The 12,434-nt window shown below is 45.0% G+C and overlaps 1 protein-coding gene across 4 annotated transcripts in view; it reads right to left on the bottom strand.

The window, feature by feature from the left end:
• Window positions 1-9,109, bottom strand: part of glb1 (galactosidase, beta 1) — a 137,853-nt gene extending 128,744 nt beyond the window's left edge. The window contains exons 1-4 of one of the 4 annotated variants that reach the window (XM_085989179.1): window positions 8,974-9,109; window positions 6,078-6,277; window positions 1,210-1,360; window positions 1,059-1,119 (exon numbers count right to left, since the gene is read on the bottom strand). In XM_085989179.1, coding sequence (XP_085845305.1) covers window positions 1,059-1,119; window positions 1,210-1,360; window positions 6,078-6,277; window positions 8,974-9,027 — 466 coding nt within the window. In that variant the 5' untranslated portion in view covers window positions 9,028-9,109. The remainder of the gene's footprint in view (window positions 1-1,058; window positions 1,120-1,209; window positions 1,361-6,077; window positions 6,278-8,973) is intronic. The other 3 variants (XM_085989177.1, XM_085989175.1, XM_085989176.1) reach the window with 3 other exon arrangements.
• Window positions 9,110-12,434: the final 3,325 nt, after the last annotated feature.

The raw sequence follows: 12,434 nt of genomic DNA, 5'->3' as shown, positions 1-12,434 counted from the left end.
AGGTCATTGATGAAACAGAGGGCTTGAGTAGAGTGTGTACTGCTAAATGGAGTGAAAGGCGAACAGAGTGAAGACTTTAAAATAAGAATTTGTTGAGAGTGGGAATTCACTGGTAAGTAGTACTGAAAGTGTGTTTTCATCAAACTTAAACTCGTTTTCTAACTTTAAAAAACTGCAAGACAGTTGGCAGTCAACTGTCAATCAATTGTAAGTAGGTCACTGACTAGGTGTTAATTATTGTGTGGCTAGGGGTTGACACACGATACACAGCCCAATACAGTGTACAGGGCCCTTTTCATACCAAACTTTTGCAAATTTTGAGTTTGCTATAAATACTCTCTCAGATAAATAAGCGGACCCCATGCCCTTACGCTCCGGTGTTCTCCCACACTACTTAATATCTGGTTATACGGTCGCATAACCTGAGTAGCGTTGCCATGTATCCTCCATAGTCATCTGAGTGGGATGCTATAGTCTCCCTTATGCACTCACCTCATCACATGTGGGTCTTTATTCACTAGTTGACTGTTGCACAGGAAGTTGTTTGGGGGTTGTTCAATAGAGCTATCGATCAAGCCTGCTGCCTCGCTTTCATCCTCCCCACCCTTCCTTCTTTGAAACTAGCTCCATGCACAGCTCAACATGGAGGGACATCCCAACCCCATAAAGGCATGAATGTTTACTGGGGACACCTGCGAAAAGGCAACAATTCCCCTATCGTCCCAGTGGCTCTAGCATGTGGCTGCAAAGTGGGTTTAATCTTTAATGAGTTTGCTTTAATTAAAAAATGCAATACTTCAACATAAATCAAATCCAAATCCTCTTCCATGGAAAACTGGCCAAAAATCCTGAAAAAGCAACAAATACACAGTCTGATATAATGCGTAGGGCTCTTTTTCCAATGTAAAATGGTGTGTGTTGCACGTAAAAGAACTCAATCGATCATTGTTCTCATCTGGCAATGATTCTTCCACTGAAAATGATCACCTCCAATGCTTGACGTTTTCACGTTATTTATCAATGCAAAATAGATCAAATCTGTGATATTTGTATCTTACCTGGATCTGAAGATCGAAGAACAACTGAATCATTCTGCAGCAGCCAGGCAGGAAGGCCTCCCTTTAAAAAATGAAAAAAAACACTGAGCTTTCCAAACTACTTCTTGTAAATTCAAACGATAATTTCTCATCTGAATTTAACCGCACTCACCATGTCCCATTCTCCACAAATAAAGGGCCCAGCTCGTAAGATGACCAACAAGCCAACATCATTGCATAACTTTAAGAAGGATTCTAAATCTCGGTCTCCAGTGAAGTCATATTTTTCTGGTATGGTCTCGTGATAATTCCAGGGCACATATCTATACAATTAAAACAGGATTCTTTTTTTTTTAAAACAACAGTCATTCTAAATGAAATAAAAACAGAAAATGCTGGAAATACTCAGTAGGTCCGGCAGCATCTGTGGAGAGAGAAACAGAGTTAATGTTTCAGGTCAATGACCCTTCGTCAGAACTGGCTAAATGTTCATTCTAAATGTTTGTGCGTTCACACCTGGAGCAGATTAGCGACAGAGAGTTTTAGATTATCAACTATACATATGGACTTCCTCATTCTTTAAATGTTCTTCGGTCTCTACCTAGAAACAAAACAGTTCACAAAATGGGGTCTCAACTGGGACACTATCTCCGAGTTTGGAGCAGCGTAGGAAACAAGAAAGCAATGGCTGTTCCCCCAGTTCTTATCCCACATAAATCCTCATACTTTGGTTCTTTTCAATAGAGTCATCAGCATAGAGAACAATTTGATACAAAGAAATAAGAAATGCATATTAAAAAAAAGGGAAATCGAGAGCTGCAGGTGGCAGAAAGTCAACATACATGTAATGGAGAAACTTTGAGCTAGATTTTCGGGGAGCCGTCAGGTGGGGTTTCAGGCGTGTGGGGGGGGGGGGGGGGGGAAATCCCGAATGTGGGGGTCCCGACACCATCCCGCCCAAAACCCCGCCCCACGTAAGTTTCAGGGGCGGCGGGTACCCGCCCTGCACTGGGACCCACCGAAACCAGGCGGGAAGGGATTAGTGCCAATTAACTGCCTGTTAACAGGTAGTTAACAGGCAGTTTTTAGCCTAATCCCTATTTTGAGGGGTTTCGTGTGGGTTTCCCGACGGCTCCAAACCACGCCAGGCCGTCGGGATGAAGGAGTTGGAGGGGTCGCAATGTCGGCGCTCAGGTGAGTGATGGGTGCATGAGTGTAAAGGTAAGTGTGTTTGGTGTGTCTAAAGTGTGTAAAGAACTTTTACTTACCTGTACTTACCTTAACAGCCTTTATTCCTGTAGGCGTCGGGAGCGCATCACTCAGCCGGCACGTAAAGCTGAACGGCTGCGATCTGTCAAAAGTAACAGCCTTCAGCTTTGAGTGCCGGTGCGAGTTCTAACTGAGTCTGCGTAGAAGAACTCATGTCAGAACTCAGAGTGTCAGTGTTTCACAGCTTCAAACAGCTGTCAAACACTGATATTTCATCTGTCAAGAACTCTTGACAGATGAAATTTCAGTCTGTGACGTCACCTGTTGCCAGGTGGCCCTTAATTGGCCTGCTAAGCCCACTGGGCGGACTCAACAAGGTCAATCAAGGGAAAATCGCGCGGATTGGCCGGACGTCGAAGTAGGCGGGTCAAAAACCCGAAAGGGGAAGTCCCGCCTTCTTCCCGACAGGTTCGGGAAAATCTACCCTTTTATGTTTGCCCTATAACTAGTGATAATTGAACGATCTTATTCCTTCACCCTGCTCAAAAAATGAAGTAATTCTGAGTGGTTGAGAAAAAGGAAGGGGGGAAAAAAGGAAGGAAAGAATTTTATTTATGTAGAACTTTTCACATCCACAGAATATCCCTAAATATTTCATAAGCCAATTAATTACTACTTTTTTTTTTTTTTTATAAAGTGTAGTCAATGTTGCTTTGTCGGCCAGTCTGTAAAATATGCGCTCATAATTTAGTTTGGAACTGTCCATGAAGACACTCCACAAAATAGTCCTTTTTACTAGGCTATATTGTAAGTCAAAAACCCTACAGAAACAGATCGTAGTAAAGTCCTGTAAACAAGCTATCAGCCGTGGCTCACTGAGCAGCGCTCTAACCTCTGAGTCAGAAAGTTGTGGGTTCAAGTCCCACTCCAGAGACTGGAGCACATAATCCAGGCTGACACTCCGGTGCAGTGCTGAGGGAGTGCTGCACTGTTGGAGGTGCTGACCCTCGGATGAGACCTTAAACCGAGGCCCTGTCTGGCCTCTCAGGTGGACGCAAGAGATCCTATAGCACTATTTCATAGAAGAGCAGGGGCGTTCTCCCCAGTGTTCTGGCCAATATTTATCCCTCAAACAACATCAGTAACACAGACGAACTGGTCATTATCACACTGCCATTTGTGGAAGCTTGCTGTGCCACGTTTCATACATTATAACAGTGACTACATTTCAAAAATTGGTGAGAGGCGCTTTGGGACGTCCTGAGGTTGTGAAAGGCGCGATTTAAATATAAATTCTTTTGTTTCTTTCTTAATCCAAAGAAAGAAGAAAAAAGAAAGATTTGCATTTATATAGCGCCTTTCACGACCACCGGACATCCCAAAGTGCTTTACAGCCAATGAAGTACTTTTGAAGTGGAGTCACTGTTGTAATGTGGGAAACGCGGCAGCCAATTTGCGCACATCAAGCTCCCACAAACAGCAATGTGATAACAACCAGATAATCTGTTTTTGTTATGTTGGTTGAGGGATAAATATTGGCCAGGACACCGGGGATAACTCCCCTGCTCTTCTTCAAAATAGTGCCGTAGGATCTTTTTCGTCCACCTGAGAGCAGACGGGGCCTCGGTTTAACGTCTCATCCGAAAGACGGCACCTCCGACAGTGCAGCACTCCCTCAGCACTGCACTGGAGAGTCAGTCTAGCTTTTTTATGTGCTCAAGTCTCTGGAGTGGGACTTGAACCCACAACTTTCTGACTCAGAGGAGAGAGTGCTACCCACTGAGCCACAGCTGATCTCAGGTGCTAATCTGGAAGATACCAATAAAAGTCTGCCAACATGTAACCAATTCTCTCTTGCATGCGCCTGCAGATGTACTCGACAGAGCTACTCAAAATCTCTCCTTTTAAACACTCAATTCCCAAGTCTGTCCCTAATCCTGTGTCTCCAGCGCATTAATTCCCACATTCCAGTGTTACCGGTACATCAATTCTGTGTTCCAGTGCTAATTCTACATTGTATTGCATTAACTCAATGGTGAGGCTAATGGCGCTCACCGTTATTTACGCGTAAATTGCACTGCAACTTCAGGCGAGGGGCAGATGCGCGGTTAAATGCGAATATCCAAAAGCTGCAGTCCGCGTTGTGCCACTCCGACGTTAGCCTCACGAAAACGACATTCCGCTGTCTGCCTCACCGCTGAAAAGCATTGATTGTCACGAAGCTGCTGCATTTGCGCGATAGATATGAACTAAAATCACCGCAGATATTTAGGGCTAGTAATTAGTAGCGTAAGTACCCTTTTAACGTGAGAATTGTTCATTATTGCCAATCAACCTCTCTGGCACTGAAAATTAACTCTTCCACGTGTGGAGTCTCATTCCTTCAGGTTTTCAATTTTTCGGGGAGATCTTAAAAATGTCAAATTTAAAATTTAATTTTTCTTACTTTTCCTTCCTGTCTTTTTTTTTTATCTCTCTCTCTTAATCCGATCTTTGTTTCCTTCTCTTTATTTCTCTTTCTGTACCTGATTCGACATTGAATTCACCCCCTTTAATACACCCGCCTTCACAGTCCTTCCTGTGTTTATTTCCCAATCCTTACATCTCATTGGTTAAGGAGATACCCTGTTGCTTGCCCTGTTCACTAAGGTCCCAGATGCCCCGGTTTCCCTTTCAGCGACTTTGCTTTTTGAGCTGAAGGGTGCAGGGGTGAGTCTTAACTAGCGGCCGACGCCGTAAGCTGCCCGGCTACAGCAAATTCTGGCGCTATCATGTTCACATTTTAATGCATCAACTATATATTTATCAAAACACAGCATCAGTTTGCACACAGACATGTGCCGCAAACAGCAATGAGATAAATGACTGGTTAATCTGTGTTGGTGGTCTCGGTTAAGGGATAAATGTTGGCCAGGACACCAGAAGAACGCCCCTGTTCGTCTTCGAATAGTGCCGTGGTATCTTTCACGACGGCGTGAGCAGGCAGGCAGGCCCTGGTCTCAACCGAAAGAGCACGGGGGCGATTTTGCCAGTCCTGGGGAGGCGGATCTCCCGGGAAAATGGCAGAATCTGGGGGCAGGTGCCCATCCCGCCCCCAACCCACCTCCGTGCCATCTTCCCAGGAGGCGGGTATCCGACCTGCGCCGGGTTGTTAACAGGCAGCTAAGAGGATTATCCTCATTTTTCCAACAGAAGTGCGGGCTTCCCGACGTTGGGAAACCCGGCCAGGGTCAGTGAGGCGAGCAGTGGGTCTGCGGGGCTGTAAAGTGCGCTGTGGAGGTGAGCGATGAGTGCAAGTGTGGAGAGGTAAGTATGTGAGGTGAGTGAAAAGTCTTAGAAAAAGTTTCCTTACCTTTGTTTCTTCCAGCAGGCTTCAATCGTTGGGGATCCGGAGGCTACTCATCTCCACGGCAGAGATGACAGAATGGCTGTTGTATTCTCCGATGCAACAGCCATCTGATTTCTGCTCAGGAAATAGGTTTGGTGAGTCTTGAGTACAAGAACTCACCAAACAACAGAGAATGTCAGTGTTTGACAGCTTCTCAAAGCTGTCAAACGATGACAATTCATCTGTCAAAATGAAACATCATACGCTGACGTTCTCTGTCACCGGCTTTTCCTTAATTGGTTGGTTAAGCCCTCAATCGAGGGAAAATAGCGTGGGTTGGCCAGATGTCGATGGAGGCGGGACTAAAACCCGACAAGCGGCAGTCCCGCCTCCAACGTGCCCCCATTGGCAAAATCACCCCCCCCCACACCTCTGACAATCAGTTGCGAAGCCTGTGGCACAAAATATAAGAACCCTGTGTAATCCTAAATTTTCATACTCACGTTTGAATAGCATTCAGTCCTGCCATGTACATTTTCATAAGGCGGTCTTTCCAGTAGTATCGAGGTACACGAGAGTAGTGTATGCTCCCTGAAATATAGCGGAACGGTTTGCCGTCCTTTCGGAAACAGTCGTCGTCATAATCAATCTGAAACGTTCGACTGGACGAACTCTGCAACAAGTACGGACTTGATGAAACCCCCTGAACCGGGGCGGCAAAGATCACACAGTTAGGCGCTTATTTACAAAAAGTATTTAAGTGAGAAAAGCTTATTAAGGAAAAGGAAACTTTTGAGTGTGGGATTATAATTCACCTGGTGGGACGTTACGTGGGCTCCCTTGCATTGGCGGCACAGGAGCAAGTGTAGCGCGGAGGAAACAAGAGAATCGGGAGCACTATCCCTGCACTTGGAGCAAAACAGACCGGCACTACTCCATGGAGTAAACCTCATTACTATAATATTTTTACCTGAGGTTTTTTTTTTTGCCTCTCCCAGGAGATTACATGTCGAGTAGTGGGCGAGGAGTATTGGGGCCGTGTTGTCTGGTTGCACCAACTGAATGGGACAGACTCGATGGACCAGCTGGTCCTTTTCTGTCCATCTCTGATATATGTTGAGATGTATTTTGGATGCTCTGGGGTTCATTTATGCCCAACAGTTCTCCCCTTTCCCCCCCAAAATGGATTCTAAAGCTTAATAAAGCCAAAATAAGTACTTGTCCCCTATTCATCTTTAAACATAGAAGATAGGAGCAGAAGTAGGCCATTCGGCCCCTCGAGCCTGCTCCGCCATTCAATGAGATCATGGCTGATCATCCAAACTCAGTACCCTGTCCCTGCCTTCTCCCCATATCCCTTGATCCCTTTAGCCTTAAGAAATATATCCAACTCCTTCTTGAATATATTTAATGAATTGGCCTCAACTGCCTTCTGTGGTAGAGAATTCCACAGGTTCACCACTCTCTGGGTGAAGAAATTCCTCCTCATCTCTGTCCTAAATGGCTTACCCCTTATCCTTAGACTGTGAGCCCTGGTTCTGGACTCCCCCGTCATCAGGAACATCCTGCAACTAGTCTGTCTAGTCCTGTTAGAATTTTATAAGTTTCAATGAGATCCCCTCTCATTCTTCTAAACTCCAGTGAGTATAAGCCCAATCTACCCAATCTCTCCTCATACGTTATTCCTGCCATCCCAGGTATCAGTCTGGTGAATCTTCGCTGCACTCCCTCCATGGCAAGAACATCCTTCCTCAGATAAGGCGACCAACACTGCACACAATACTCAAGGTGTGGTCTCACCAAGGCCCTGCACAACTGCAAGACATCCTTGTTCCTGTACTCGAATCCTCTCGCTACGAAGGCCAACATACCATTTGCCTTCTTAACCGCCTGCTGCACCTGCATGCTTACCTTCAGCGACTGGTGCACAAGGACACCCAGGTCTCATCGCACTTCCCCTTCTCCCAATCTATTGCCATTCAGATAATAATCTGCCTTCCTGTTTTTGCCACCAAAGTGGATAACCTTGCATTTATCCACATTATACTGCATCTGCCCAATCACCCAACCTGTCCAAACATACACATATCTTCAGTTTGAACTTCATAGCCAGAAATTGTGCCTGCTCTCAGCACAAGGGCAAAGCTGTGCAGGCAACCACACATTATTCTTCCAATGAGATGCAGAGCAAAGTTCAGAACTGCCAGTGCACTTCTGATCTAGGGTAGAGTGTAAAAGGATCTTGTCCCAATTTATTTATTTACATCTTTGCAACTGGAATGACCTTTTGAGTCCACTGATGCTGCCTGGTCCGCTGTTGCCAGCATTTTCTGTCTTTGTTTCAGATAGAGAAGGAACTGACTACTGAATACAGACAGAGAATGAGGAAACAAAAGCAAAATACAGTAGATGCTGGAAATCTGAAATCAAAACAGAAAATACTGGCAACACTCAGCAGCATCTGTGGCGAGACTAACGTGGTTCAGGTCGATGACCTTTCATCAGAATTGGAAGAAGTGGGGGATTGAATTGTTTACAAGCAAGTGCTGGAAGCTCAGGGTCATGCTTGCAAACTGAACGGAGGTGTTCAGCAAAGCAATCACACAATTTGCGTTTGGTCTCCCCAATATAGAGGGCACCACATCGTGAGCAGTGAATACTTTATACAAAGTTGGAAGAGTAAATCACTGTTTCACCTGGAAGGAGTGTTTGGGTCCCTGCACGGTGGGATGGGAGGAAGTGAAGGGCAGGCATTACAAATTTGAAAATGAGGGAACTTAGTGCTGAATACAGGAGACTGAGAGACACACATAGACACTGCTGTCTAGAGAATGGGGACATTTTCTGCTGAAAACAGACAGATTGTGAGGGAACTTACTGGTAAATACAGGAGACAATGAGAATTACTGAATGGTCCAGACTGAATGTGGGAACTTAATGCCAGACAGAGACAGTAAAGGAACTTAGTGCCTGACACAGACAAAGTGTGGGAACTTGCCTGACACACAGACAGAGTGAGTGAGGGAACTTAGTGCCTGACACACACAGAGAGAGTGAGGGGACTTAGTGCCTGACACACACAGAGTGAGTGAGGGAACTTAGTGCCTGACACAGACAGTAAAGGAACTTAGTGCCTGACACAGACAAAGTGTGGGAACTTGCCTGACACACAGACAGAGTGAGTGAGGGAACTTAGTGCCTGACACACACAGAGAGTGTGAGGGAACTTAGTGCCTGACACACACAGAGTGAGTGAGGGAACTTAGTGCCAGACACAGACAGAGAGAGTGAGGGGACTTAGTGCCTGACACAGACAGAGAGAGTGAGGGAACTTAGTGCCTGACAGAGAGAGAGAGTGAGGAGACAGTGCTGAATGCAAAAGATAATAAAGGCACTTACTGCCGAATACAAACAGAAGCTGACAACCGCCAGCAGCCCCACACTCGATCTCATCTTCCTTGTTGCTTTCTCTGTCAGCTGACTGCACCTGTCAGCTGATTGCTGACGTCAGGCGTGTGATGCAGGGGGTGATTGACAGGTGAGCTCCCGGGACAGGACAGGAGAGGGGGGGACTGACTGGGCGGCCACTGATCAGATGTGTCTGCTACAGCCTGCATCCTTGCTCATTGCAGCTCCCTAACTCCCGAGGATGGGGTGTAGGCTCCTTGCTTCCCTCCCCTTTTTGGTTAGAAAATGCCAGTCGAGCTGAGAGATTACTCCCTTTCAGAAAGCCTGCACTGAAATTATAGCACAATGCAAGATGGTTCATTCCCTGCATAAACTGCATTTCCCCTCTCGCAACAGCGCCACTGCGAAATTTGCTGCTAACCTTTTTTGCTCCTTTTTGTGCTACATTATGGTTTAATGCAGTGTTTAGTAGGATAGGACTACTGAGGGGTGAAGGAGAAAGTCTGGTTGTGGAGATCTAAGGTATGGGGGGGGTTTTAAATGATTAATTTTACATCAGTTTGTACAAGTTATGGTGGAAGTGAAAACAGATGTACCAGGGGAGGATATGGAATAATTGATAGAGCTAACTAGACGAGGAATCCGTTCAGGGGATAAGTCAATGGATGCTGATGAAATGTGCCCTCCGGTGTTGAAAGTCAAAAGAGGAGATTGCAGAGGCTCTGGCAACAATATAGAGAACTATTGTTTAAGAAGGAAGAGTATAGCGAGTAATGATATACCAGTTAATCCAACATCAGCTGTGTGTAGACTCTTGGGGGCTATAATCTGACAAAATTAGTAAGAAATTTGAAATACACGGGATAATCAAGGACAGCCAGCACAGAAGGGGGTCGTTCGGCCCGACTGCCTGCCTCTCTTCCGTGGCCACGTTCGCGCCGGGTGACCCTGGAGATGGAGCACGTGGAGTCCGCCGGCGCGCTCGAGGCCTTCCGTGACCGGTGGGCGCCCGTGGGGTCTGGAGTGCATCATCACCCCCGGAAATAGAATTTGAATTTAATTTGTTATGGTTCCTTTTAATTTGTTTTAACTTACAGTCCTTAATTGTTGTGCCCCTTTAAAAAGGGGGGGCACATGCTGAATCTTAAATCGACAATTGCCGCCAGAAGAAGAGTCAGCATGGATTTGTTAAAAGCAAATTTTGGTTGACAAATTTAATGGAGTTTTTTAATGAAGTGACCAATTGGCTGGGTAAAGGGAATGCAGCAGCTGTAGTGTACATGGAGTTATAAAATGCATTTGATAAGGTGTCCCACAAGAGGCCTGTTTAAACAAAAATCAGGCTTACGAGATAAAAGGAAATGTAGCAGCTTGGATAGAAATAAAAACAGAAAATGCTGGAAATCCTCAGCGGGTCAGGCAGCATCTGTGGAGAGAGAAACGGTTAACGTTTCAGGTCGATGCCCCTTCGTCAGAACTGGAAAACTTGCTTTTGTATTCGCTCGGATAGAAAGTTGGTCAATGGGCAGGAAACAAAGAGTTCGGGTAATTGAAGAAGGGATAGACGTGGTGTACCCTCGGGGTCAGTGCTGGTTCTACTTTTGTTCTCGGTATTGTGTAGATGATTTGAACTTGGGTATAGGAGGACTGTAACAGACTTGAGGAAGATGTCGACAGGCTAGAGAAATGGGCAGATAGGTGGCAAATTCAATTTATTGTAGATAAGTGTGAGAGAGTACATTTTGGAAGGTAAAGCAAGAATGGAAAAGCTATTGAAGAGTGTGGATGAACAGAGACACCTGGGGTTTCAAATCATCATTTCCTGAAAATGTAAATAAGGGCAGAGAGAACAAGAGTAAATAAGTAATGTGAATTTATACAAAACATTGTTAGATCATAGTTGGAGTGCTGTTGTCGGTTTTGGGTGCCCCATTATAGAAAATACATGAAAGCCACAGGGAGCATTCAGTGCAGATTCACCAGAATGATACCAGGGATGGGAAACGATAGTTACGAGGGGAGACTCGAGATACTGGGACTATTTCCACTGGAGCCAAGAAAGTTAAGAGGAAATGTAAGAGTTTTTATTTTAAATTATGAAGCGTTTTGAGGTCATCTTTGCCACATTAGTCAGGCAGCTACTCACAGTTGCCTCACAATGAAGAAAGGCTCAGTGCTTCAGGAAGCTGAAGGCGATAGTGATGAGCGGATGGAAGGACCTCCCTCCTCACAGCTCGAGGGAGGGGAGGACATAGGATAGGACAGCCTGCAGCCAAATAAAGGGGGGGGTGCAACTGCTAGCACCGTGCTTTCAACAAATACTCACTCACCAAAAAATGTTACTTCACACCTGTCTGTTTTCCCCCCTGTCCTCATAATGGCCCTCACTGGTGTATTGATTTCTTTGTGGGTTCAATGACGAGACATTTATGAAAGAGAATGTCTTTTAATCTGAAGTATGTTCAACTCTTTTAAACAGCATTACAGGAGACACCATGCTAGTGATCCATCTAAAAGCAAAACCAAAACTAAACTGCTTGTCTCTGTCACATGCCCTCTGCTGGTCAGGCATAAGTAATCAATCAGGCAACTCTGCTGGTAAGGCATCATAATCAAACAGGCAAATACCATCACTATTTGCTGATATCATTACATCTCCCTTTCTTAAAACAAAAGTATTTTACTTTTATCTAACAACATGTTTTCTTTGTATTAATCTGCATTTTAACTGTAACACTTAATGAACTTACAATATCATTATCACGATCAAGGTTTTTTAACCTTGCTTTGTGTGTTCACATGAAATATGTAAATACACTAGAACTTGAAGAAAGAATAAGATAACATTACTTCCTTCTATAACAATAGTCCTTAAATTTGTTCAATGAGTCTCTCAGGAGACTTCACGTGTCTTGAGGATTTTCTGATTGATTGTCCTTGAATCTGAGTTGTTGCCTCAGATGATGATTTCTCAGCTGTGTGATCAGGTTGTTCAACAGTATCAGTCTTTTGACCTGCTGTGTGATCAGGTTGTTCAACAGTATCAGTCTTTTGACTTGCTGTGGCTGGTCCCATGAGAAGATCTCGACGATTTCTTCTCAGAACAGCACCCTCATCCGTCTGAATGGTGTATGATCTTGGTTGAACTTCACTCAGGACAGTTCCCTTCTGAGTCCATATGTTTGTTTTGTCTTTGAACCTTACTTGGTCACCAGTGTGGAGTTCAGGTAGGTTTTGTGTTCCTCTGTCATAGTAGTACTTTTGCTTTTCTTTCTGTTGTTCTTTGAACTTCCTCACTTTCTCCCCCTCTATTGTTTTCAGGAGGTTCTCCGGGATGGTTAGGTTTGACCTTAGCCGACGTCCCATAAGGAGTTGGGCTGGTGACTTACCACACTCGAGCGGCGTTGTGCGGTATACAAGCATGCTCTGGTAGAAGTCAGTTCCACTGTCTT

This window comes from Somniosus microcephalus, chromosome 5, assembly GCF_052327205.1.
Source record: "Somniosus microcephalus isolate GS21.2 chromosome 5, FLI_Smic_1.0, whole genome shotgun sequence".
Lineage (NCBI taxonomy): Eukaryota > Metazoa > Chordata > Chondrichthyes > Squaliformes > Somniosidae > Somniosus > Somniosus microcephalus.
The sequence above is the reverse complement of the archived record's forward strand: the minus strand, read 5'-3'. Positions and strand labels throughout refer to the sequence as shown.